This window comes from Protopterus annectens, chromosome 2.part0 (genome assembly GCF_019279795.1).
Source record: "Protopterus annectens isolate FY-2018-M chromosome 2.part0, PAN1.0, whole genome shotgun sequence".
Taxonomy (NCBI): Eukaryota; Metazoa; Chordata; order Ceratodontiformes; family Protopteridae; genus Protopterus; species Protopterus annectens.
In genome coordinates, this window is record NC_056728.1 from 830,051,640 (window position 1) to 830,078,785 (window position 27,146).

The 27,146-nt window shown below is 39.4% G+C and overlaps 1 protein-coding gene across 2 annotated transcripts in view; it reads right to left on the reverse strand.

Moving 5' to 3' along the window:
- SPATA6L (spermatogenesis associated 6 like) overlaps nucleotides 1-27,146 on the reverse strand; it is a 1,246,643-nt gene that overhangs the window by 318,862 nt on the left and 900,635 nt on the right. For both annotated transcript variants that reach the window (XM_044061101.1, XM_044061100.1), the window contains one exon: nucleotides 1,368-1,561. In XM_044061101.1, coding sequence (XP_043917036.1) covers nucleotides 1,368-1,561 — 194 coding nt within the window. The remainder of the gene's footprint in view (nucleotides 1-1,367; nucleotides 1,562-27,146) is intronic.

A 27,146-nucleotide genomic window follows, 5' to 3' on the forward strand; every position in this document is an offset into this window, starting at 1 on the left:
ACTTCCAATAAAGGCTGCCCCTTCTACTGTTCCCCTATTCAGAGGTCCAATAAAGGTTGTTCCTCCTACTGTTCCCCTATTCAGAGGTTTCCAATAAAGGCTGTCCCTCCTACTGTTCCCCTATTCAGAGGTTTTCCAATAAAGACTGTCTCTCCTACTGTTCCCTAGGGGAACAGTAGGAGGGACAGCCTTTATTGGAACTGACACTGTGGAACTGGTATTTCTGCTTGTGCGTGTGAGGTGCTTTAGTTACTGGTTTTACCTCTTCAAGAGAAATCTTGATGAGTGGATGGGAAATAGAAAATTCACCCCAGGGATCACTCCAGTGGCTTTATTTGACAGAGGCACTGGGAAATAAGGTCAGGTGGCATGATGCCAGGATAGTCCTTTGGGCTAAGCTTGTAAAGGCTCCAGGGTCATTAGCCTAGTACACACCTATGAACCTATGAAGCTAAGGAGAACGTGCATTTATGTTGTACTGCACAGATAATAGTGATTAACCTCGGCTATGCAGAAAAAGACAAATCAGTTAAGTGCGACTATACAGGGAAACCCAATCTTTGCAAATGTTTAGCACTCCCTGCTTAACTTGTTATGGTTGGGTCTCACGCTAGGCAGTTAAATCTGCAAGTATTGACCAGGAAATGACAGCAACGATTTGTCTCTGCCTGCTGTCTGTACTGATAACGTGTACATCACTTCCTCTTGTAAACTTAGAAAGTTATTACAATAATAGGATTTGTGCATTTTCTAAAGGATACAAAGTCTGAAATTCAAATGCGTGTTATTATTTAGTGACTTCAGCCCTCAGTGATTTGTTAGAAAGCCACAGATTTTATGAGGAACAGACCAAAGATATGAGGCAAAAATTTGGACATTCCGTGAAAATCTGGACAGCTGAGAGGAATGGCAAAGTGAGTGTAAGCTGATTCTTTGCCTAAACATAAGACACGGTTACACTGTAATACTGACAATGCTCGCTAAATGCTTTATTTGCAAGTTTGCCTAACATTTAGAGCTTTTTGTTTTGTAACTAATTGTACATGGAGCAGATAAAGCTGCATATACTACAAAGAATTATGATAGTTACCTAATCATAACACTTTATTATGTGTTCTTGATATGGATACCAAGATTCACCTCTCAAACTTTGCTCTCAAGGTGAATTTCTTGGAATCCACCTCTCAAACACATAATAAGTAGTTTATGATCATCAACCCACTCATAATCTTCTATATCTGGAGTAAAACATAAGATGTGGCATTTAACATAAAGCTAAGCATTCATTTACAGAAAAAAGCAATCCTTCATAACAAGTTCTACCTCAGTTTAATAAGTAAACCAATGTGTAGAGTTTATCTTCAGACCTTGAACTATGCTGAAGATGATGTTGGACTGGACTTGTTGACCTTTGAAATGATGTTGGTGATGAGATAGGTGAAAATTCAGGCTCTGAACTGTAACTCACAGGGTGAACTACAAGACTGCCATTGTTGTCTTCTTCTGACTCTGACTCTACTTCATCTTCTGAAGTATTCATTGTATGTGGGCATGTAGAAATCTTCAGAAGAGAGAAAAAGTAATTTAAAAAACATACACTAGGAAGTCAAGAATGTACTAATATGAACTTTTGTTAGTTTTATACAATTTTTTATAAAACACCTCAAAAACAAAAAGTAATTTTAACATATTGATATCAAGTGTAAATGAAATCTAAAAAATAATTTACACATATAAAAAGCCATTAAAATGTAATACCTGTAATCAAAAAACATTATTAAAACAATTGAGATACTGACTGAAAATAAACCAAATTGTGTAAATGTTTGGATCACACAGTTGGTGGCTGGAACAAGTTAAAATTTTAAATCTTAGTGAGGATACTGAAACCACACTTTCCGGGCACAGTCTGAAATTCACTCGCCTTACAAAAGGATGATTATGTATAAACTGAGAAGAAAACTGAAAAAAAATATTCAGTAGTTTGTAATTATCCATGTGTCTTTGCAGATTACATCCCAGCTTATGCCAGAGTCCTTTGCCTGTAATGCAACAGTCTACTACCATGGGAAGGACAGGTGTAATGAAACAAAGAGTAGATGTAGCCATTAACTGAAGTTGAAGTACCTGATCAAAACAAGTAAATTAAAAATATAATGTTGTTGTTGTGTCTTTCGGCTTTTCCCAGTTAGGGGTCGCCACAGCGGAACTCCGGTCCGCTAATGATTGGCAGTTGATTTTTACGTGCTGAGTTGCCAGCCCTAACGCATAACCTTCAACGAAGGTACACTCATGCACGCATGTCTCCACGCAGAAGACGCTCTAGCTGAGAGTCGAACCATTTAGTGTCTTACTGTGAGGCGACAACGCTACCGCAGCACCACCACCGTGGATTTTTTTAAATTAAAAATATAATAATATAATAAAATAATATAATAAAAGCTGCATGTGTTGCTTGAGGAGTCATAAAAATCAGTAACATTTACTCATTAGCTGAGGAACCGATGACTGAGGATTCTGAATATAATTGGTCATCAGGGTTGATGTAATTTATTTATTTAACATTTGTTAATCAGCTAAGTTGGCTGGTCTGAGGAGCGTCTACATTAATGCCTGTATCTTAAATGCAACAAGAATGGATTTGGAATAATGTCCTTTATTATACCAAAAAATGAATTATGTCTGCTTCGGTAAAACTGAGAGGATTCAGAGGTGATTTACAGTTAGAAATTTGGGCTAAGGGAACTGCCATATAAAATCTGATTTAAGAAATTTGGCCTATATCCCTTGTCACTTTGAAAAGACATGGATGACCTTATAATAACCTTTAAGCTCTTCAAAGAAAAATAAAATGATAAATAAGTGCACTGGTCTAAGGACCTTATTCCAGCATGGCCTGGGCCATGGAGCTAATAAACCATTACAAAAATGACTAAAGTTACAGCAAAAATTCTAGGAATGCACATCTGTGTTGTCATAAATAACAATAGAACAATTCACATTATAAGTATCGTGATGGCATATTATGTGTAAACATTAGTATCACCATCTAAAAGTAAAATAATCTGTAGTCTAATGCAATAATAACTATATATAGTACAACATCACTGAACCTTAGCAAACAACTGTGATGTTTCACAAAGTTAAAAGTAAGAGTAGACTTGTATTACATTAACTAGGGACAGAAGAACAAATCCATCAATGTAGTTGCGCAAAGAGTGAGGAACTAATGAGACTGGAAAAGGGAAGGGATAGGAAGGAGGAGAGAAGACTAATAATGAGAATGCCTGCAGAAGATACACTTGTTACATATGTGCACACTCATCCAGTAGTGTAATTCTACTATGGTTTGTTAGTTTAATATGTGACAGTGTTAAGTCGGGTGGAGACAAGATGTTTTAATCTTTATTGACTGACCAGGTTGTTGAAACAGATGTACTGGGATTCTTCTGTGAGATGTTTCTTTGAGGAATTTTCTAAATGTCAGGAGAGGAGGAGTGATGCCTCTAACATTTATGGGCTGGTGTTCCAGGCTGCAGAAACTACTTTTCCAAAGATTTTTTCAGGTATTGCCAAAGGACATGAAGGTCTACAAAGGGGGGTGAATGGGTATCATTGGGGATATGAGCTATTAGTTTTTTAATGATGGGGAGTACTTTTCATTAATTTGTTTAAATGTCAATATATTTAGAAGGAAGGATGTCCCAGCTGATATCCAGATCCCATTTGACTTTTTTGATGATTAACCAGTGACACACATTGTGACAGCTAGTATGGAAAACATTTAGAATTTTTGTTTTCTGCACTATATCTGTGATCGGGGAACACTGTAGAATAATAATGGGAACTGGGTATTTAAGCCTAGGTATCAGAGCATTTATCACAATGGCTTGTCTGATTATTTAGATAGAAATTATAAGATTTTGTATCCAACTTTCTGTTGGCTGAGTATTTTATGCATCTATACACATGAGGAATGAATGTCAGAGTTCCAACAACTATTCCTGGCTAGTAACTGTATGGAGGGGCTGTAGTTAAATGTAGCAGTTTGGTCTGAGCTATCCCATTTTTGTGAGTATATCTTTGTGTGCATATGTGTGTGTGTGTGTGTGTGTGTGTGTGTGTGTGTGTGTGTGTGTGTGTGTGTGTGTGTGTGTGTGTGTGTGTGTGTGTGTGTGTGTGTGTGTGCTCAGTAGTATAACTGTAGATTTCTTTGTCTCTGAGGAAAGCCTTTTTATTAGTAGCCAGTTCCATATATATGCAAGGACCTTTTGCAGTGCTACAGCTCTTGGAAGTTGTGGTTGTGCTGGTAAGACTATATCATCTGAATAAAGTAAGCAGTTTAGATTGTAAATTACAGATACAAAAAGACATTTTCATAAACAGAAAGAACAAGAGTGGGCCTAAAATAGAGCATTGGTATACCTCTTTATAGCAAGTGGGGGCATTTATTTTTAGGGGGTTAGATATAATCATAAATGTTCACACTTAAGAAGGCATTGTAGCACTTTAATAGTCAACTTACTGAAGAGAGCTTTGTTTTACCTCTTAGTAACAACTTTAAAAACAGAATGAGGGATATTTGAGACATTTGAGTAATCAGTCACTGGGGAAAGAAGAATGGCTGAGTTGAATATAATTTGAAAGGTCTCTGGGGGTTGTAGATGTTATATCTGATGGAGGTACATATTTTTGGTATTAGCATATCACAATTACTACATCTAGGGAATAGTTTGCAAGCAGCTATATTTTTCATTGTATGCCAGAATTGCTTGATGTGACCCAAACAAGCTACTTGTACAGTTCTACAGTATTCAGACTTTGCAATATTTGTATTGATTTTAGTGTTGCACTTTAAGTTTTTGTAGTTTGCATGCTTTTCTAGCTCAATGTGATTAATTTAAAATTTCTCCAAGCCTTGTCCCTGTTTCATTTTTGTTAGGCTAGTTCAGACAGTTAGTTATGCACATTTTCCCCTTTTGGACATTTAGTTTTTAGACTAACATTTTCCTGTGTAGGCATTAAAGTACTCACAAACAGTATAAGAGCAGTATCTGGATCTGTGGTTTTGTATAGGGGACCAATCTATGTTGCTGAGCTTGGTTGGCAGGCTGTAATACTTCTGGTCATTATAAAGCTGAGGAAGGACTTTATGATTTTAGTGACCAAGTAGGAAGTTTGGGATTGAAGTCACTCAGTTAGGAAATACATGTAAAGCTTGAGCCTTTCTTTTAAAGATTTACAACAATTATGACCCATAAGGAAGGTTTATTAGTTCTAGCATTTAATATTTTGCTGTCATTTACAACTCAAAATATATTACCTGACAGTGTGAGACTGTTACGTTTTATTTCAGAGGCCAAGTGCAGCCTAGTTTAATGTCAACTAATATAATTATTTCATAATGTTTGGAGAGTGCTAGGTTTTTATTCCTTAATGTTTTGAAGACAGAGAGAGAAGGCAGGGTAGTATATAAACTGAAGCTGAAAACTTTTGTGTGCTTACTTCTTGTTTAGATGAGTAACAGGTTCACTGTCTTTGTTAATGTTTTTCTTATCACTCTGAGCTTGGGCAAGACTATCATCATTTTTTTATTAGTGTTAGATCCTCTGTCTTGCTTTTTGCTTGCTGGATTGTCAATAAATATGTATATTGTTAGGAGATTTATGGGGTATCCAAGTGTTCTCCATCTGGGACTTAGTTATATGTATGATTTTAGGGTTGTTGGCATTGTAACCATAGTTCCAGCTGTGGCCACATAGTATTTATACTGCAAATCATATTATTTACTATTGAGATAGACTGAGGTCCTGGATGCATTTGTATGTCCCCAGATTGCATTAGTAATATAGGTATTAGGAGTGGTATAAGATGCTGGTATTTAATGCTACGTTTAGAAGGGGATGGTCTTTCACACAAAGTAGTTGTGACTATGTAAGATTTTCTTGTGAGAAAATGGAGAAATTCTGCACAAGTTATCTACCATACTAGAAAATGAGGTTTGTACTGTGTTGTATATCTAGTGGCTGATGTTCAGTTGCCCATTTTGGGTTACCTGGGATAGCTCTGTCGAACGAAAACTGGATGCAAAACCAACCAATCTGCCAACCATGAACTAGGAATTGCGACACTCAATGTAGGTTCACTGACAGAACGAAGCTTGGAAATGGATGACTTGATGATAAGGAAGAGGCTGGACATCCTATGTATTCAAAAGACAAGATGGAAGGACAGTACAACAAAACCACTTGACCTGGGATCCAGATTCTACTACTCAGTAGGACAGGCTACAAACAGTGTGAGAATTGTGGCGAAGGAGAGGCTGCACAAGGCAGTAAGGAATGTCATCAGAATTAGTGACAGTCTCATGGCAATCAGATTCCAGTATAATGATAGAGCAATATTCATAATCTCAGCCTGTGTCCCAAAGGGTTGTGACAGTGAGGAAGACAGTGCATTCAGACAGCAGTTGCAGGTCCTACCAGTTAAGGCAGGACAGGATAAATTGGTGTTGATAATGGGTGACTTGAATTTGCATATCAGAAAAGACAAAACAGGATATGTGGACTACCTGGGTCCAGATAGGTAGGGACAACAAAAATAAAGGAGAGGCCATTCTAGACTTCCTTTGGACAAATGGCTTGATGGTGACCAAAATATGTTTCATCAAGAAAGACAGCCACAAGATCACATACAAAAGTGCCCAACATGCAACTCAGGTACACTTCCTCCTAGCAAGGAAAGGGCAGTGGGATAGAATCAGTGACTGCAAAGTCATCCCTAGTGAAACAGTCAGCCCACAGCACAAACCAGTAGTTGCCAAAACTAGGTGCAAGCAATGGTAAGAGAAGACTCTAATGTCAACAGAGACCAGGCTAAAGCCCTAGAATTTGATTGGAAATAAGGCACTTGAAAGAATTACTCAGGGCTGTAGCACCGCAAAAAGAAGAAGAAATAGGTGTAGTTGAAGAAGTATAGCTGCTCCTTAAAACAGCATTTGTGAAGACTACAGAACATATATATATATATATGGCCAAGCCAGGTATTGAAATAAGTTACACAAGGTACATACGGGAAGCTGGTGGTGGAATGCAGAAGTCCAGGAAGCAATCAAAAGAAAGAAGTGCAGGAAAAAGTTGGAAATAGAAAAGATGGATCAAAAGGGCAGTGGTGGTGCTGCGGTAGCGTTGTCGCCTCACTGTAAGACATTGTCCTGTTCGATTCTCAGCTAGAGCGTCTTCTGTGTGTAGACATGCATGAATGGGCGTACCTTCATTGAAGGTTGTGCGTCAGGGCTGGCAACTCGGCATGTAAAAATCTACTGCCAGTCATTAGCAGACCGGAGTTCCGCTGTGGCGACCCCTAACCGGGAAAAGTCGAAAGAGACAAACAAACAAGCTAGGAAAGAATACTGGTTGCCTAGCAAACAGGCTAAGAAAGGAGTTACAATAGCAAAGAACAAGGCATCAGAGACACTCTACCGGCTTCTGGAATGTGGCTCAGCAGAAGTCATAAAGAAAGTATATCAGGTTGCAAGGCAAAGACAAAAAGATAAAGAAGATAGTCAGACACCCTTCATAAGAGACGCAAGCAACAATCTGCTCACCAGTCCACAGGACATCAAAGGCTGACAGAAGGAGTACTTCCAGCAGGTTCTGAATGATGAAAACACAACAGAAGTTGTACTGTCTCAGACATAGCTTACAACGAGAGAAAAGGAGGAGCCTACCTACAAGAAGTAAGAAGAGCATATCTAAACGATCTTACCTTGGTTTGTGATTTACTCTGGAGTCGACTGGTAAAATAAGTTTTATTTGAATGTATCAACCAAGTACTGAGCAGAAGTGAAAGTGAAGATGAAAATTTCTCAAAAAATGACAGTCCTAGTTATAAAATCAATGTAGTTTAATGCAAATAAGGTTAAACGGATAAGCGCTTTCACTATATCAGCTTCGTCAGATCCATGATTAAACCTCCTAACAGACAATATATATAACAAAAACCATAAAAATAATCAACCAATCATAAAAATCAATTTAACTCAAGCTTCTGCTTAAAGTCACAACATATTACAGATGGTTACAAGGTGCAACATATCTCATATAAAAAAACTATCCACGTATAATAGCTTACATCTCCTATAAAATATATAAGAAATAAAAAAATATAAGAACAAAATAAAGGCTTATTGTAAATACTGCCATATATATAAAGAATGACTCATTCATACTGGACCTGGGACCACTGTTCCCCTACCAGTTCATGTAAATATTGTCAAATCACAACCTTTTCCTTTCAATGAACATCCTAACCCTTAAAAACATGAAAACACAAAAATACATAGCAGAATAACATGTGAAAATTATATATAATGTACTAATGCATAAAAAATGATACATAGAACTCATCATTATATATATGTAAAAAAGAATATATACTGGGTAACTGTTAAGACCTGCTATCATTTTACATGTCTACGCTGCCTCAACTTCGGTTTTATAGATGCCCTTTCATTTAATCCAGAACCCCTATCTGCTCTCAATATTATTATCCAGTCACTTTCTTTGCCCTCAGTAAACGTCCTAACGTCACCTCCCCTGGGAGTTGGGGTGATGACTTCTAACACTCTAAAAAGGAATTCATGATCCTGGCCATTCGTAACAACATGTTTAGCTAAAGCGTTGTGTAGTGTGCCTTTCCTAATATGATAATTGTGTTCTCTCATCCTATCTCTAAGCGGGCAGTTGGTCTTACCCACATAAAAGGAGGAGCACATCTGGCACACTGCTAAACAGACCACATGAACAGTCATGCAGTTAGCTTCTACAGTGGTATGAAATACTCTTTTTAAATCAGGATGAAAAAACTCAACGTTACTATCAATAAATGGGCAAAAGTTACAGTGACCACATGGTCTAGTACAACCAGTTTCTGTAGGACGTTTGTCCAATCTTGGATAACACAACAACCTTTTTAAGTTGTGTTTATTCCTAAAGAGAAAGCGTGGGGCTTCCCCCACTATCTGCTTTAGGTCATCATCAACCTGCAGGACACACCAAAACTTATTAACAATCTCCCTGATATCAGGCTGATCTGATGAATAAATAGTCGGAAACTTGACACAAGATTCAATCTTTCCCACCCCTATACTATTTGGATCCATCGGTCCAAAGTACAGCCTAGCTGTTGTTGAACGTAAATTATTAACCTCATCCAAATACTGATTGACCTTGAAAACTCAAAATCCTGAAAACACACAGGATACCAACACTTACTATATTCCAGCACAAGTACATACAGAAACATACTACCCTTCAACTATATGCAGGGGGCAAGCCCCCCCCCCCCTGCACACACTCCTTGCTACTTAAATTTGGTCTCAGGATTCTGGGCTTTCAGGATTCTGTAGCGCTTATATATATATATATATATATATATATATATATATATATATATATATATATATATATACATACGTGTGGGTGGGTATACTAGTTGTTCCGAAAAAGGCTTGAACAAAAGAACCTTCATTGACTTCAGAAAATAAATGCTTGTTTGTTCGTTTGTGTCTTTCGGCTTTTCCTGGTTAGGGGTCACCACAGCGGAACTCCTGTCCACTAATGATTGTCAGTAGATTTTTATGTACTGGCTTGTCGGGCCTAATGCACAACCTTCAACAAAGGAACGCCCATTCACGCATGTCGCCACACAGAAGACCCTCTAACTGAGAATCGAACGGGCAACGTCTAACTGTGAAGCAACAACGCTACCACAGCACCACCACCGCAGTATGAAATAAATTAAAAACTGAAACATATTACAATTAATAAACTTAAACACAGGTCATACTGTTCTGCAAAGTTTATTACACTTATATAAGGATGCTTAAGTACTTCTTAAATCCCTATATACCTCCCTTAGATTTAGATTCACATTCAAGAATAATATAAAAATGAACAAAAAAATACAATAGAAAATCAATTAAGATTAAAGCAAACATCTGCTTATTTTATAGAAAAATATATGAGACATATACTAAATTAGGATGTAGACACATTAAATACTTTCCCAGGAATTCATCAACAGCACATACACGTTGTACTGAGGCTAACATGATTGGTCTTCTGTGTGTCACAACCAGTATTGCTAATCAGCTATGGAAGACTCAGCTACTCTGCACATCAAGCGGAAGTTGCTGAAGCCCAGATCATACGCTTGCGGTCATATTGAGGTGCAGCAGGGCTCATACAGACCATGTAAACACAAGATTGTAAACAAAGCTAAACTTATTAAGAAATATGAGCAAATGAAACAAGAACATATAGGGCAACTTGGTATACATAGAGGGCAGGGGAAACTTAACAATCCCAGTCACAGCTCTCACCTCTCAAGAAAAAAACTCATTTGAATGAAGGACAAATCCAGAAATAATCAGGGACAAACTGGGGTGCTGAAGTAAATGAAGTGCACACCTCTAATTACTGTCATTATTTACTTAAGTATAATTCATCAACTTTTTCCAAAGGTCACCATTTTACAAGGGATCAACATGGACAGAGATAAAACTGGTCAGATGAAGGGATATCCCTGAACATCAGGGGCAGTTGAGAGTATTACTAGTGGAGAAGGAACATTGATACAGTAGGGCATTGTATTCAGTGCAGGTAGTTAACATGTAGGAACTTCAGTTGCACTGTCATGCATACTGGGAAATAAAACACAGGCAGTAAATGTTCAAAATGAATTCACTGTGGTGTCTGAACAGATAAGAAGGTATACACAAGTGTATACATTCCCACGCCTTATATGTATTGAAGTTACAATGCAGGGATAATAGGAAACTACATACATACAACTGTGGACCACTTGCAAAAAATAAGGAAAACCCCTGGGCATAATTCTCCACATAAATACGAATAATAGAAACAATAATAACAATTGTGACAACACCATGTATGTTGGGAAAGGTAAAAATTGAGATAGTTAATACATCCCAAATCAGTAAGTAATGCAGTCCACAAGGACATGTCACTGAAACAGAACTGTCACTTTAAACAGCATATTAGCTGAAGATTATGCTGCTATGTACTGGTCAGATCTATAACTATAACAGATGAGATGTAAATACATGGGAGACATGGGACATGTCATGTGAAATATATTAAGATGGAAATCTTGGAAAATGCAAGTCATGTGGAGACAGCCCATTAACATCAGAGTTGCATATGTGTATAACAGTTGGTGTATGCCTACAGACATGATTATGTAGGTGTGAAAGGAAGATTACCCATGATAGTTAACCCCTAGGAGAAGGAATCACAACAAAAATGTGCCTTATGTCAGTACTGTGTAATGACAAGTGATGCATGCTCCATTTCACTTCATTATATATGTGATGGAAATGTAAAGCAGTTGTGGCTGGTATGTGTGCAGTTCCTGCTGCTGCCACACTTCAGACTTTAATGCAGTCTGATAAAGTACACCTTTAAAAGTAGTACTATCACAACAGAAATGTAAATGGCTCCCAGTTGAGCAATGTGCAACACACTTGTAATACCTGGATGAGAGCAAGCAACATACCTCATGTAATAAGTGAACTGTAGAAAGTGCTAGAGATCGCATGCAGCAGGTGTACACTGGCCTGTAAAAACTGAGCAAATGTATATATATATATATATATATATATATATATATATATTTATAGTCCTTAGCATGTTTACATTAACTCTTTTAATTGTTCACTACTGCAGGCCTTTTGATATAGGACTCCTTTATAGCTGTAAGTGTGTTTACCCACACTCTTTTAATTGGTTTATCACATCAACATGTACTTGTTAGTGACAAAGTCCTCATTGCATGGGGGATGTTTGGTCTTACATTGCAGCCTTTATATATGATTTCCACTTTGTAACTTTCATATTCTGAAGAAGTTCCATCCACTAATAAAGGAACGAGAGTGCTAAACACCATATGGATTGTGATGGTTTCTTTCTTAGTTTGAAGTATTTTCATATATATATATATATATATATATATATATATATATATATATATATATTCCATTGCACAACTGATGGCAAAACCACGTTACCAGAGGTAAATTTTCAAATATTTTACCACAAAACAACAAACAGGAATAACGATTTCATAAAACGGATTACTTACTGGGCTTTGTACTAACAGTCAAGCAATGGAATATATCATTACACTGGGCATGCTCATAAGGTAAAAAAAGAAGTTATGTTCTTACCATAACATTCTACGTGAGTTGTCCATCTCACCAGTCATTCTTAACTGATAGGTTCTGCTCCGACTTAGCCGTTTTTTTCTAGCTCGAGGTCCTCAACCAGCTCAAGGCTAATCTCCTGTCCTATCATGCACCAGTGTGTTCCTCAGATCTTGTTTGCAAGCCTAATAAGAAAAAACTGGATAAATTACCTCTCATATTATAAGCAAAAACTAAGAAATGTCAAAGTCAAATTGTTAAAGTCCAAGTCCACTAGGAGCCCACAGGCTGGGGGTTGGAGGGAGGGACGTAGGAATGAATGGCGAGATGGACAACTCACATGGAACATTATGGTAAAAACATAACTTCTTCATGTAAAGTTGTCCTATCTCACCTTCATTCATAACTGATGGGACAGTTTCCCTAGCACCTTTAACCCTGGGTGGCTCACGGGAGTATATTCTTCAGCACAGTGGATCCAAAGAAAGCCTTGTCCCAGGAGGCCATATCCACTTTGTAATGAGTGATGAAGGTATGAGGTGTTGCCCAAGTTGCAGCTGCACAAATGGTATCTACAGATACTTTGGCTTGAAAGGCCAAAGAAGTAGCACTGGCCCTAGTTGAATGAGCCTTTATTTTGTTTGGTAGTTTCTTGTTTACTGAATTATAAGTAAAGGAAATACAGTCAGATAGCCACCTGGACAAGGTGGTTTTTGCTACTGGTGTACCTTTCCTATTTTCTGAAAAAGACACAAAAAGCTGATCAGATTTTCTGAATGATTCTGTTCTATGTAAATAAAAGTGTACCTGTCTGTGGACATCAAGCTGGTGTAGCATGTATTCTGCCTTACTGCCATATTTGGGAAAGAAGACTTGCAATTCTATGGTTTAATTTAGGTTGGATTCCGAACAGACTTTAGGAAGGAAGGATGGGTTTGTTCGCAAGGAAAATCTATCACTATGAAACAAGAGATATGGGGGTTTCATTGAAAGTGCTTGTAGTTCTAACACTCTTCTAGCTGAAGTGATGGCCACTAGGAAGACAGTTTTCCAAGTTAAGAATTTTAATTTGCATGAAGATGCCGGTTCAAATGGCGGAAAAATTATCCTGGACAGGACAAAACTGAGGTTCCATGGTGGTAATGGAGATTTTATTGGTGGACTTAAAAGACAAGTGCCCTTTAGAAAAGCTTTACAAAATCTGTGTGACATAATGTTTGGTCCATTTTTTCCTAGATGAAAATGTGATATTGCTGCTAATTGTACTCTGATGGTAGCAAGTGCAGCACCCTCTTTGAAAAGCTTTGTCAGAAATTCCAAAATAGAAGAAAGAGGTGCAGAATAAGGATCAATCTTATTTTCCAAAGCCCAACTAGAAAACCTTTTCCATTTACTAAGATACAGTCTTCTTGTTGATATCTTATGAAAAGATATCAAAATGTGTTGTGTTGGAGATGAGAGATTTTGTAACCTGGCTATGTTTGGAACTGGAGCAGCCAAGCTGTCAACTTGAGGGTTTGTAAGGACGGGTGAGGAATCCCTGAAGAATGGATAAGAAGATCTGGCCCTGGGTCCAGGATCCAAGGTTCCTCCTGAAGATGAGGCTGTAGGAAGGAGAACCAGATTTGATGAGGCCAGTAAGGGGCTATCAGAATTAAAGTCCTTCCCAATACGCTGACTTTCTGTATAACTTTGGGTATTAATGGAAAGGGAGGAAAAGCATATAGGAGACCCGGGGGCCAATCTTGTATTAGTGCATCCCTCGGGGACTTCCCCAGAGGGGGAGTTAGGGCAAAATAGTTGCTGCATTTTGTGTTTGTGGACGTGGCAAAAAGGTTGCAGCAAGGCTGGCCCCATTTGCGGAAAATGCTCTCCGCTACATCTTGTTTGAGGGACAACTTATGAGGCATCAGTATTTCTCTGCTGAGTTTGTCCACAATCACATTGTTTATTCTCGGGATGTGCTCTGCTATTAGAAAGTGTTGGGAGGAAGTTGCCCACTACCAAACTCTGAGGGCCTCTCAACAAAGGGGAGACAATCTGGTTCCTCCTTGTTTATTTATGTACCATACCACTGACATATTGTCTGAGTTGCAATCGTTCCTACAGGTAGAGTGTCTTGGAATGCCTGCAATGCTAGAAGCACCACTCTAGAATATTGATGTGCAAGTATATCTCATATTCTTGCCAAGTGCCTTGGGCTGTTCTTCCCAGATAATGCCCCCCCCCCCAATCTGGGAAGTGTCCGTGGTCACGTTGGCTAGTGGAGCTGGGGGAGCAAAGAGTTTGCCTATTTTCACTTGGTCTGATTGAAGCCACCAAAGTAGATCTTTTTTGCAAGCTTGCTTCAGAATAATTTTGTGAGACATCTGAAGCGTCTGCATTGACCATATGCAAAAAGAAGCTACTGTAGGATCCTCATATGCATGCGTGCTAAGAGAATTTCTGTGATAACAGCTGCCATTGTGCCCAGTACCTTTAGGACCTCTCTGGCTTGAACTTTTGTTTTGTGCAGAAGATTTAGAACTTGTTTTTGAAGGACTTAAATTCTTTCTTTTGGAAGGTTTACCATCATTGTTACTGTGTTTAATTCTGTTCCTATAAACATGGTATGTTGCGATGGCAATAAGGCAGATTTTTCGTAACTGACAGTAATTCCTAACTATGCACATAGTTTTAAGGTTGTGTCCCTTGCCTGGATGAGTAGTTGCTTGGTGGTGGTGGTTAGGAGCCAGTCATCCAAGTATGGAAACACCCAGAATCCTAATCACCTCAGGTGAGTCATGACTACTGCCATGCATTTTGTGAACACTCTGGGGGCTGTAGTGAGGCCAAAGGGCAGAGCCCGAAACTGAAAATGACTGGCTCCCAGCTGAAAGCACAGGTGACTTCTGGATGGTCCGTCCATTTTGATATGGTAGTACGCATCCTGAAGGTCTATCGAGCACAACCAATTGTCTTTTCCTAGAAAGGGAAGTATTGACTGCAATGTGACCATCTGGAACTTTGTCTTTTTTACTGACCTGTTCATTCTGCTGAGATCTAAAATGGGTCTCCTGTCCCCTGTCTTCTTTGGAACTAAAAAGAATCTTGAGTAAGTTCCAGATCCTGTTTGATCTGCAGGGACTGACTGGATGACTCATTTTTTAGCAACCTTTGAACTTCTATGTATGCTTGATCACTTTGATTGGGTGGCACATCTGGGATTCTTATGTTTCATGGAGGTGGTGTTCAAAAGGGTATTGAATAACCTCTGGATATGATTCTTTTTACCCATTTGTCTTTTGTAATTTTTAGCCAGGTGACTAGGTGCAAAGGCATGCATCCCACAACTGCCTCCAGAGTGGGACTGCTGGGCCTCCTTTCAAGAGCGCTGAAAAGTCTTACCGAAAAAGGATTCACAGTTGCCTTGATTTTGTGGACCCCCTCTGCTGCGAGGTTGGCATCTTCTGTTGTTACCTCCTCCTCTGCCCCTGAAGGAAGGTTCACCACGTGTGTCAGGAAAGTCTTTCTGAGATTTCCAGAACCATATCTTTCCCCCCTTTTGACTCTTGGGATAGGGTCTAGAAGGGGTGGAAAAATGTACTCCCACAGCAGAGAGAGTCTTTCCCTCCTGTTCACACCTGATTAAAGTCTCTTTTACTTTAGGCCCGAAAAGAGACAAGCCATCAAAGGGGGTGCTTATAAAGGATGACTTGAAGGGTTCTGCAAAGTTACATAACAGCATCTAGTAGTGTCTCCTAAGGGCAATTCCTGAAGATGCTGATCTACTCGCTCCATCAGCTGCATATGAGCTTAGCCTCATGGAGGAATTCACCAGGTAGTCAAGGGTGTAGTGCTGGAATGATATTTTCTCTGATACCCCCTCAGCTACTGAACCCTGGAAAAAAATCTCCTAGCTCCTTTATGAGATCTCTCTGTAACCTTGTAAAATGGTTTAAATAATTCAGGGACCTGAGGGTAAAGGCCGCTGATGAAAACATCAGCTTTCCATATCGGTCCACTGGGCGCAAATCTTTATTTGGAGGATGAACAGATGAGGATGTTTCTGATAACTCCTTTTTAGTGGCAGCTGCCACCATCATAGCATCCACTGGAACTCCTTTTGTTCGAAAAACTTTGTCATCAGAGCTTGTGATAAACTTATTAGGCCTCATAGGGATAGGCTCCACAGTGTCCGGAGACTCCCACATCTTTCAACAAACAAAATCAATAAGCTAGCTGAAAGGTGGAGACACCCAGGAGGAGGGTCAAAATCCAAAGGCTTTCAGGTACACGGACTCCTTGTCAGTAGGGTTGGTGGACTTCCAACCGCCTCTCTGTTTCAGGATCTCTAGGATGTCTGCAAAGGAGACATCCTCAGAGGGCTACCATGGGGACCCTTCTGATTCATCGAGGTCCATGTCAGATGTAATTGACTCTTGTGGGGAGTCCAAATGCTTCATCTTGCAAGTTTTCTTGTGAGGACCCTCCTCGGAAGGATATTCTGGAGAGGTCTCGAAAGATAAGGGTTCATCCACTGGGGTTTCCTGATGTTCTGGAATACACTCCATTCCTAAGAAAGGGTATGGTTAAAGTTCAAATTATTAATATTTTGATCTTTGATGCTAGCCAAAAGTGCTCTTTGCAGCACCTACAATGTGCCCATAACTGACTCCTTATACAATTCATATGGAGTTACTGTTAGCATATCTAAATACAACTGTAAATTATTTTTACTAAGACCTGTTGCTCTTAGTATTATTACAACTGTCTTGGTATCTTTCTTCCACATTGTTCTCTTTTCTGCCTGCAAATCCTGGTATTTTATGACTTTGTGTATCTCTCTGTACAAAATATACTGAAATCACTGGATGTAGCATTTTCAATGAATAATGCTACTTCTGTCTTCTTTCCTGAACTAGTATGTCTGTTTTTCTTACGTCTGTTTTTTGAACTGTTGGTAATTGGTGATCTTATGCAATATAACCTTCATCATTCTCTACAGTGCTTTGTGGTTCATCTTTCCAATGCTTCTCAACTACTTCAATATTGTAGTGTTTATACAATCTCTAATGCAACAGTGTTACCACATTATTGTGCCTTTCATTATTCAGGCCCTCTGCCATGAGTATATCACACCCAGCAACAAAATGCGTGCCTGTTTCCAGTTCTTTTTTACAGAACCTTTATAAACCAATGTGTATGTAATCCAATATCCTGGTCACCATTCTTTAAACATTCATCTTTCGGTTTCAATTCTCCTCTCCTTAACCATTCCTGTGTCAAATCTTGATCCACATGAGGTTGTTCCAGAAGAGCTCTGTACTTGCCACAATATCTATGCCTTTTCTACATGGTTTTTTTATCTTATCTGATCCTTCTCCTTATATTCTTTCCTTTGTTTATGTCACATTCAGTTTTCTGGTTTGATTTCCATTCCAGCTTGATACCGATATGCTTCTGCTAAACTAAGATAAGTCCTCCTACAGTTCTTCCCTTCATGTTTTAAAACTTTCACTATGTTTGGATCTAGTGAGGTCAGCAGATATGTGTGCAGTCACACAATCTATATGTGAAATCAGTTTCAAGGAGGCCCATACCTCCTTCAGAATGGCGAATATATAATCTTGGCTTACACTAATCTTTATATATCATTTGATAAGCATGAAGAATTTATCTTGTTTTACTGTCCAGGAAGAACAATCTGTTTTATAGCTTGGACTTTATTCCTAGATGTCAAGACAGTTTAAAGTATTAGTTTTAGTCTTATAAAGTATTCCTTATGGAGTTCTTTTCACATTTGTTCATGTTTTATTGCCAGTCCTTCAGTTCCCAAATATTTATACACTGCATACTCAAGTTAATATATATCACATTCCTGTCCCAGACTGATATTTTTTTGTGCTGCAGCTTTCCTACATTAAATGTTGCTTTCGCACATGTAGCAAGATGTAATGACATTCTTATATCACCTGAGAAGGTTTTAACCACTGGCAGTCGTGCTTTCATCTCCTCATCTGATGAACTATACAGTTTTAAGAGGTCTATATTAGAAAACCAAATGTTTAGGTGATCAAACATCTAAACATCGATCTTCTAATATCAAAAGCAAAAAATGGCGAATGGCTGATTTAACGCAGGGAAAGACTTCCCTTGGCCGTTCGCTGGAGTTTGCTATTTCCCTACTATTGAGTGATCTTGGAGTTGGTATATTTAGTTGGGGGGGGGGGGTGAAGCCTCCCACTTAATTTAGATGTAAAGTAATGTTTTTTTGTGTTGTGGCTGCGGGATGCATTTCCCTGGGACATTCGACATTGTGCGGTTCGATATTAGAATTTCGATGTTTAGGTGTTCGATCACCTAAACATTTGGTCTTCAAATATAGACCCGTTTTAAGTCATCCACAAAAAATAGATGAGAAGTCTTTAACAAGGTTGTTTCCTTGGTGGCAAATTGTAACCATGGCATAATCTGTGAAGTAAGCAATTTAATAGGTTAAGGTCAAAACAGAAATCAGTGGTGACAAAGAATTACCCCATAATATTCCCCTTAGAATTTTACCTTTTGTTAAGCAGGTTGATGTTCATTCAGGATGTGATAGTAAGCAATTCTTATTCAAGGCTAAATCTGTGTACAAAGATGCTAACACTTTTAGTCAAAAGTTAGGTAATGCATCTTGGCCTTGGGATTTCCATTTAAGAGATTTTTTTTTAAATTTTATTTCAATTTCTCTGGCTGTTGCTTCATCCCATTTTATATACACTACATAACTCCTTACTGTTTCTTTTATTTTTTCTTTCCATTCAGCAACTTTATTATGTTCCACAAAGTCTTTATAAATATTTCTCCAAAATGTGTACGTCTTTTTTTTGGTGGTGTTTCTTTCCTTTTGATTATTTCTAAGTTCTCTATAAAAAGAAGTTATGTACTCATCATAACATTCCATCTATGTCGTCGATCTTCATTCATTCTTGACAGATGGGAATCAGTTCCGATCCCCTGAATTGGCTCGGCCATTATACAGCTCCCGCCAGCCAAAAACTCTTGAGCCAGGTCTCTACCCACAATGCCTCTGTGTTCATTACCTCAGATCGAGTTTGCAAAATTGCAGCAAGATGAAATATGTAATAATATAATAATAACAATAATAGTAAAAAGAAAGCCATGTCCAAGGTAAAAAACCCTAGCATAAGTCCAGGACAAGGGTACGATCCTCCATAATATCTGAAAGGAGGGGGTAAGGAGGGAGGGATGTCAAGAATGAACAAAGACTGACAACACAGCTGGAACGTTATGGTGAGTACATAACATCTTTATCTAATGTTGTCAATATTCGTTTATTCTTGACAGATGGGACAGAGTCCCCACCTACCTATAACCTGGGTGGCCTTATGGAAGGACATTCCTGAGCACTAGAGAGCCAAAATATGCTCTTCCCCTGGAGACCATATCCAATTTGTAATGAGTGGTAAACGTATGAGTCGTTTGCAAGTGGCTGCCACACATATTTCAACCAAAGAAGCCTTGGAATGAAAAACAGCTGAAGTGGCCATTGATCTGGTTGAGTGTACCCTTACAGGAGCAGGTAATTTACAATTTTTATGATCATAAATAAAGGTGATGCAATCTCTTAGCCATTTCAACAGGGTCACCTTGGAGACTGGTTTACCAACTCTTGGTCCTGAAAAGGAAACAAACAGTTGGTCTGAAGATCTGTCATCCTTAGTCCTGTCCAGATAAAATCTCAGCTGTCTGTGAACATCTAGCATATGTAGACAGTATTCACCCTTGTTAGAGAAATTTGGAAAGTAAACTGGTAAATTAATGGACTGACTGATGTCTGATTCAGAGACCACCTTAGGAAGAAAGGAAGGATTAGTTCTCAAGGACACTCTTATCCTTATGGAAGATTATGTATGGTAGTTTTGCACAAAGTGCTGTATTTCTGAAACCCTTCTGGTGGAGGTAATGGCAACTAGAAAAAGGGTTTTCCAGGAAAATAATCTGAGTTGGCAAGTGGCTCCTGGCTCAAAGGGAGGTAATACCAAATGTTGCAAAATGAAAGTAAGCACCCATGGTGGTAATGGATCCTTGAAGGGGGCTTTATATGAAGGAGGCCTTTAAGAAACACTTTACATAAGAGATAAGAGATTAGGGAGTGGTCACCATAACCACTGTGAAAACTAGAGATAACTACTAGAGTAACTATGATGGTGGAGGCAGCTGCTCCTTGATTAAAAAGATCTGCCAACAATTCTAATATTTTTTTTCAACAGGAGCTGAAAAGGGATCTACACTATTCTCAGAAGCCCAAAGAGAGAATCTTTTCGATTTGTTGTCATATAATTTCCTGGTGGATGGTTTCTGAGAAGCCAGAAGAATTTTTCAAACGGGAAGTAATAGGTCACCTGGTAATTACTGGAATTGGAGAAACCAAGCCGTGAGCTTGAGGGCTTGAAGGTCTGGGCGTAATGAAGAATAAATTTGAATGAAAGTACTAAAGAATTGTGTTCGCTCCTTCATTCCATCTACAGATTTTGGTTTGAGTTTCATTTTCCAGACTTTGGGGGTGTGACAGTAAATCCAGAGCTGGGTCCAGAACACAAGGTCAGTGAACCAAGTGAAGCCATAGGAAGGAAAACCAAATTTGCATGGGCCAGAACAGAGCAATAAGGATTATTCTGGATCACAACCTTTTGGTTTTCTTCAGAAAAAGAGGAATGAGGGGAATTGGGGAGAATGCATAAAGGAGACCCAAGGGCCAACATAGAAGGAGAACATCTCTGGGGGACTCCCCCTGTGGAGGGAGTAGGACAAAGTATGTGCTGCATTTGTTGTTTATCGGGAAGGCAAGTAGGTTGCAGCATGGTTCGCCCCATCAACGAAATATTTGTTTTGCCACTTTGGGATTCAAAGACCACTCATGAGGCAGTAATATTCATGTGCTCAACTTATCTGCTATCACGTTGGAACTCCTTGGGATGTATGTTGCTGCAAGAAAGTGGTTGGAAGCTATCACCCATTGCCAAACTCTGAGAGCTTTCTGACAGAGGGGGTGGGTTAGGATTTGGTTCTCCCTTTCTTGCTGATGTACCAGACTATCGACATGTTGTTCGATTGGATTGCAACTGTTCCCAGAGGAAAGTTGCAAGAAAGCATTTGGAATATATCGTCCATTGCCAAACTCTGAGAGCTTCCTGACAGAGTGGGTGGGGTAGGATTTGGTTCTCCCTTGCTTGTTGATGTATCAGACTACTAACATGTTGTTCGATTGGATTGTAACTGTTCCCGGAGAAAGAACATTCTGAAAGGCTTGCAATGATAACAGCACTGCTCTCATCTTCAAGATGCTGATGTGCAAGTAGGCCTCTTGGGGAGACCAAGTGCCTTGCACTGTCTTTCCCAGACAATGCCCCCCTCACCTCATCTGGGAAGCCTACGTAGTCACTATGGCTTTTTTTGTGGGGGGACAAAGGGTGGTCCCATCAGGATCTCATCTGACTCCATCCATTAAAACAGGTCTTTCTTGCAAGTTTGTGTTATCAAAATCGGGTGACTTAATGGGTGAGTAAGAATGGACCATTGTGAGGCTAGAAGCCATTGAAATATTCTCATATGAAACTATACCATGGGAACTAAGGTGATAGTTGCTGCCATGGAACCCAAGGTTTGCACAATAAGAAGGGCAGGTACTTTTTGGGTTGGTAATATGGATTGAACTTGACATCTTAATTTCTGAAGCCTGTGAAGTGGTAGAGAGGCTATGCAGGAGATCCTATCAAGTTGTGCCACGATGTACTCCAAATCTTGAGGGGAGGACAGTTGAGATTTTTTTGTAGTTTACTGTTATGCTAAATTGTCTGAATAGATATGTAATGAAGCTCAAGTTTTGATTCAGTAGATGTCTGGTGGGGGAGGTGAGGAGCCAGTCATCTAGATGAGGAAACACCCAGAATCCATGTAACCTCACATGGGCCAGGATGGCCATCATACATTTGATGAACACCCTGGAGGCTGTGGTGAAACCAAATGGTAGCAGTCTGAACTGGTGATGACTCGCTCCCAGCCGAAAGCAGAGAAAACATATTGAGCACTTGTCTATTTTTATGTGATAATATGCATCTTGAAGGTCTATACAGCGCATCCAATCATCTTTCTCCAGAAAAGGGAGGATAGACTGAAGTGTGACCATCCGGAATTTTGTCTGCTGGACAAATTTGCTTAAAAGGCTGAGGTCTAGTATTGGCCTCCAGTCCCCTGCTTTCTCACTAAAAGTAGAAAAATAAGGCAACACTTAGCTGAGAGAAGGCTGATGCATCTTGCTGACAGAGCTGCAAACGAGATCTGAGGTAATGAACACAGGGGCATTGTGGGTAGAGATATGGCTCGAGAGTTTTTGGCTAGTGCGAGCAGTATAATGGCTGAGCCGGTTCCGAATATAGGAATCAATTCCCATCCATCAAGAATAAACGAAAATTGACAACATCAGTTAACTTTTTAGGGTCATCAATGGATTGCTTATTCTGTAATTTTCCTTTATATTTATTTACATAACCCATTTTATAACTTGTATGTGTTGTATTAGTGTTTTCTGTGTCATCATTTAAACATGTGTCATGATCATTATAGTAAAGTGTTCATAATATGAGTACTACAGCAGCATACCTCTCCACTGTCTGTATATGTTTAAGTTATACTGATTCATTCTTCATGCAATCTCTGTTTTTCTAGGAAATCATTGAGGAGTGCAGTCACTACTTCATAACATACATTTACATGCCAAACTTCATATCCTTCAGAAAATGCACGCTAATAGTAAATCTTTTATTATAGCAAATTTCTACATGTACATGAGCAGTAATTCTAATCTGTCCCTATTTCTAAGCTTTTGCACCCCAATTATTTTTGGCTATGTCCAGATGTCTTGCACTTAGAGGTGGAAAGATATGAGTAGGTGTGCAATATTGGTATACTAAATAAAAGGGATACGCAGGATATTTTTGTTGGACTAATATATATTTGCAGTACTTCATAAGGTCCATACATTAGTACTAGCCTAACTGTCCTTGTGGGCCATTTTAGGCCTAGCCAATTGTCCCATGTGAGATTCAAACCCTGCATCTTGTGTCTATAAGGGAACCACCTTAAACATTATACCAACTCTATGTATGCAGTGTAATGTGGGGCTGATACCCCTTTCATACATGTTTTTAGACAGAAGAATATGGGGTAGCTAGTTAGGAATAAGATGGGAAGGTAGACAGGGAATGTTAGGTAGCAGGTGCAGACATACAGGACATACAAGACAGACTGGGATGGTAATGGACATAAGGGTAGGGGGACATCATGACTGGGAATAGGTATGGAACTACTGGGGTATATCTTTGTCCAGCATTAGTACAGTGAGAGCTTAGTCCTCACCCATTACTGTCTCCTGTCACCGGCATGTTGGACAGTGCCTGACGGGGCATCAGTACTGTTTGTTCAATGCAGGATTTTTTCTATTCTGGCAATGTAGGCACCAAGGCCCCTCTCAATCATCACCTCCACCATCCATGTCAGCTCTTGATAGGTGGGGTAATCATCACTTCCATTGACATTACTCCCAGTGGGTACCAGTGCATCAGCCCCCTAGGGCAGAGCTACCTGACACAGTTGCAGCAGGTGGTGCAGGAGTTGTGGAGGCAATTCTGCCACATTGTAACCCAGAAGTGTTGGGTGCCTGTGATACCTGGGGTGGTGCTGCCACAGCCAACTGTGGAGGGATAGGGATCTGAGCCTCAGTGGTCAGTCTAGCTCCTTGTTCTGGTGGTTGTTCATGTTGCACCAAAAATTATAATCCAAATATTATAAAATATAAAAGGGAGGGGGAGAGAGAGAGGGAGTGTGTGTGTGTGTGTGTGTGTGTGTGTGTGTGTGTGTGTGTGTGTGTGTGTGTGTGTGTGTGTGTGTGTGTGTGTGTGTGTGTTGGGGACTGGGGGAACAAACTAGAAAAATATCACAAACATCATGTAATTTTAATATATCATAGCCCATGCATATTGCTACATAAATATATAAAGATATTTCTCATATAGGCAATGAATGTTCAATGTCTGACTTTTTGAGTCATTGTAATGATAATTATATTGTTAACCAGTGCATGGGATGCCAGTTGCACTGGTGACAGTCTTGGCCAAGTTATCCCAAGCCTAAACTGTGTACTGGGATCTGGTATTGTCAAATTGCAGCAGCCTCTGGCAGTAGTGTTTAACAAGGAGTCCAACAAAGATCTTGGACTCCTCTTGACACCACATTTGTGCTCTAAATCAAGCACTCCCTTTAAGATCACCTCAAATTTACATGAAAACATCTCAGCAGGACTACACTCTCTCTGACATACTTTCTGTACGATTACTTCTCATTAACAGGTGTGATAAGCAAGTAATTGAAAGTGCACAGCTGTTAATTGTATTTCTGTTATTATTGCCATGAGGGTTATGGAGCTTGCACGGATCTTATTCAGATATGTTATTAACATTTTAAACAGTTACCTAACAGATTCATAGAGTGTTAATAGGTTAATGACGGCTTTCTAAGCCTAGCCAAGTTTTCCCAAAAAAAAATGATGTCCTGTACCAAAACAGGACACTGAGGGTCAGGCATTAATAAGCAACCTCTGTCAATAATAATAATAATAATAATAATAATAATAATAATTTCCTATTCCCCATCCACTAGTCTAGGTCATGCTTAAAAACTGGCTAACAGATGAACTCAGCTTCACATGGATAGGAAGCCTGTTCCATAGGAGGGGCAGTCTCTAGGGCACATATATGTCTCTCCAGCATGTTCTGTAAGTCACAAAATTCAGGTACCTAGACCTCGTATTTCTGGTATTCTCTGACTTACAAATATGTAGGAGACTTGTAAGTGTGGGGTTTGCAGATGCCTTGTAAGCTAGGCATAGATCATCCTCAGCAATCTGCAGGAGACTGAGTAGACGGAAAGGGCTTTAAGGTATTCTGCATAAGGCAGGTTTGTTACACCGTGTATTCCTTTCGTAAGGAACCTCTGAGGTCACTCTAGTTGCTATATATGCCTGATCAGATACATACCAAATGGAGCATTGTACTCTATGATTGGTCTGATAAGGGCAGTGTATAGTGGGATAATGACCTCTTTGGACCTAAATGCCATGCCTTTACTTGTAACCTCTGCAACATAAAAAGATTTCTTCACTAGTAGCAGTAGCATTTCAGTAGCAGCAGTAGCAGTAGTAGTAGCATTATCAGTAGTAGTAGCAGCAGCAGTACTAGTAGTAGTAGCAGCAGCAATAGTAATAGCAGTAGTGGTAGTAGTAGCAGTAGTAGCAGTAGCAGTAGCACTAGTAGCAGTTGTAGTAGTAGTAGTAGTAGTACTAGTAGAAGCAGCAGTACTAGTAGTAGCAATAGCAGTAGTAGCAGTAGTAGCAGCAGTAGTAATAGCAGTAGTAGCAGCAGCAGTAATAGCTGTAGTAGTGGTGGTGGTGGTGGTAGTCATAGTACAGTATTATTAATTATGTATCACTGCTTGCTCAGCCCCTTATGTAGGTGATGGTGAGATTGCCTGTTGGGATTTCTGACGTGAGCTACTTATGTCTGATGCATGGTAGTGAGCAAACGAAACATGTTTTGAGACAATACCTTTTTGCTTTATACTACTGGATTACAACTCTTCATTTGTGTTTTAACTACTTATCTTTTCTAGTTATAAGGTTCTATAATTATGCTTGATCACTTAACTATGCAGATGATGGTGCCATTGCCCTACACCCTTTGTATTTGTTTGACATGGGGCTGCTTTGGCTTGATACACAGGACGTAGACATATGCTGGAAAGATAATTATGCTCCATTTAAAAGTTTCATAGTTGGTTGGCCTATATATTTTGCATATATCACTCAGGTTACTGATGTTATTCTTGTATAGCTGATAAATAGTTTGCTTTAACTAACATACAGTGCAGTACATAAACTTAGGTAAGCATTTATCTGTTCATTACAGGCTCATTACTCCCTTTTGTTACTCCAGCTGATAATGTTGTAGTTGTAGTCTGGGGTTGCCTATGTCTGACGTTCACGGTAGCTAGTCAGTACATGGATAAGTAAAGGCTACTATGTTTACATGCATTACTGTGTGTATGTGCTCATCTCCTTTTCTTGTCTAAGTATGTGGTGAGTGTGTGTGTTATTCACAGCCTTTTAGTCAGTGCCATAGCATATTGTGAATGCTCCATCTGCCGCGATCACCCACCTGATAGGGGCTCCTCATCAAACCCCTCATCTGTGTCTGCTGGCTCTGTTTGTGGTGCTGGGAACTGTGGTCCCTATCTTAGAGTTCCCTTCTGCAACTGTTTCCTGTGTATGATGTTATGTAAGATGGAACAGATGATCATTATTTTGACAGAGGCAGCAGGGTCAAACTGTAGCGCACCTCCAGGTATATAAAGACATTGAAAACCTGATCTGAGCAGGCCAAACACATACTTCTAATCTGTGTGTTTGCATTGTTGTAACCTTGTTCAATGGGGTTGTGCGGGTTTCTCAAGGGAGTCATGAGCCAAGGTTACAGTGCATATTCTGTGTCCCCCCACTAGATGTCCTTTTGGAAAGTTGCCCCTTGAAAACCTTAGGTACAGGTCACATGTATGCCATACATGAGAGTCATGGAAACTGCCAGGATGGACTGCATATAAATCGTAGATGATACCTTGTACTTTACAGACCACCTGACAGTTGATGGAGTGATAACCTTTTCTGTTTATGTGCCTCCTTCACAGTTCATCAGGTGGATCTTTTATTTCAATGGGGAAGAAGTATATAGTCTCCAGAACCTCAGGAAAATGTGCTGTGACATAGATACTATACATAGTGAAAGCTCTCTCCTCATGTGTATGCAGATATCAGATATGCTTCCCC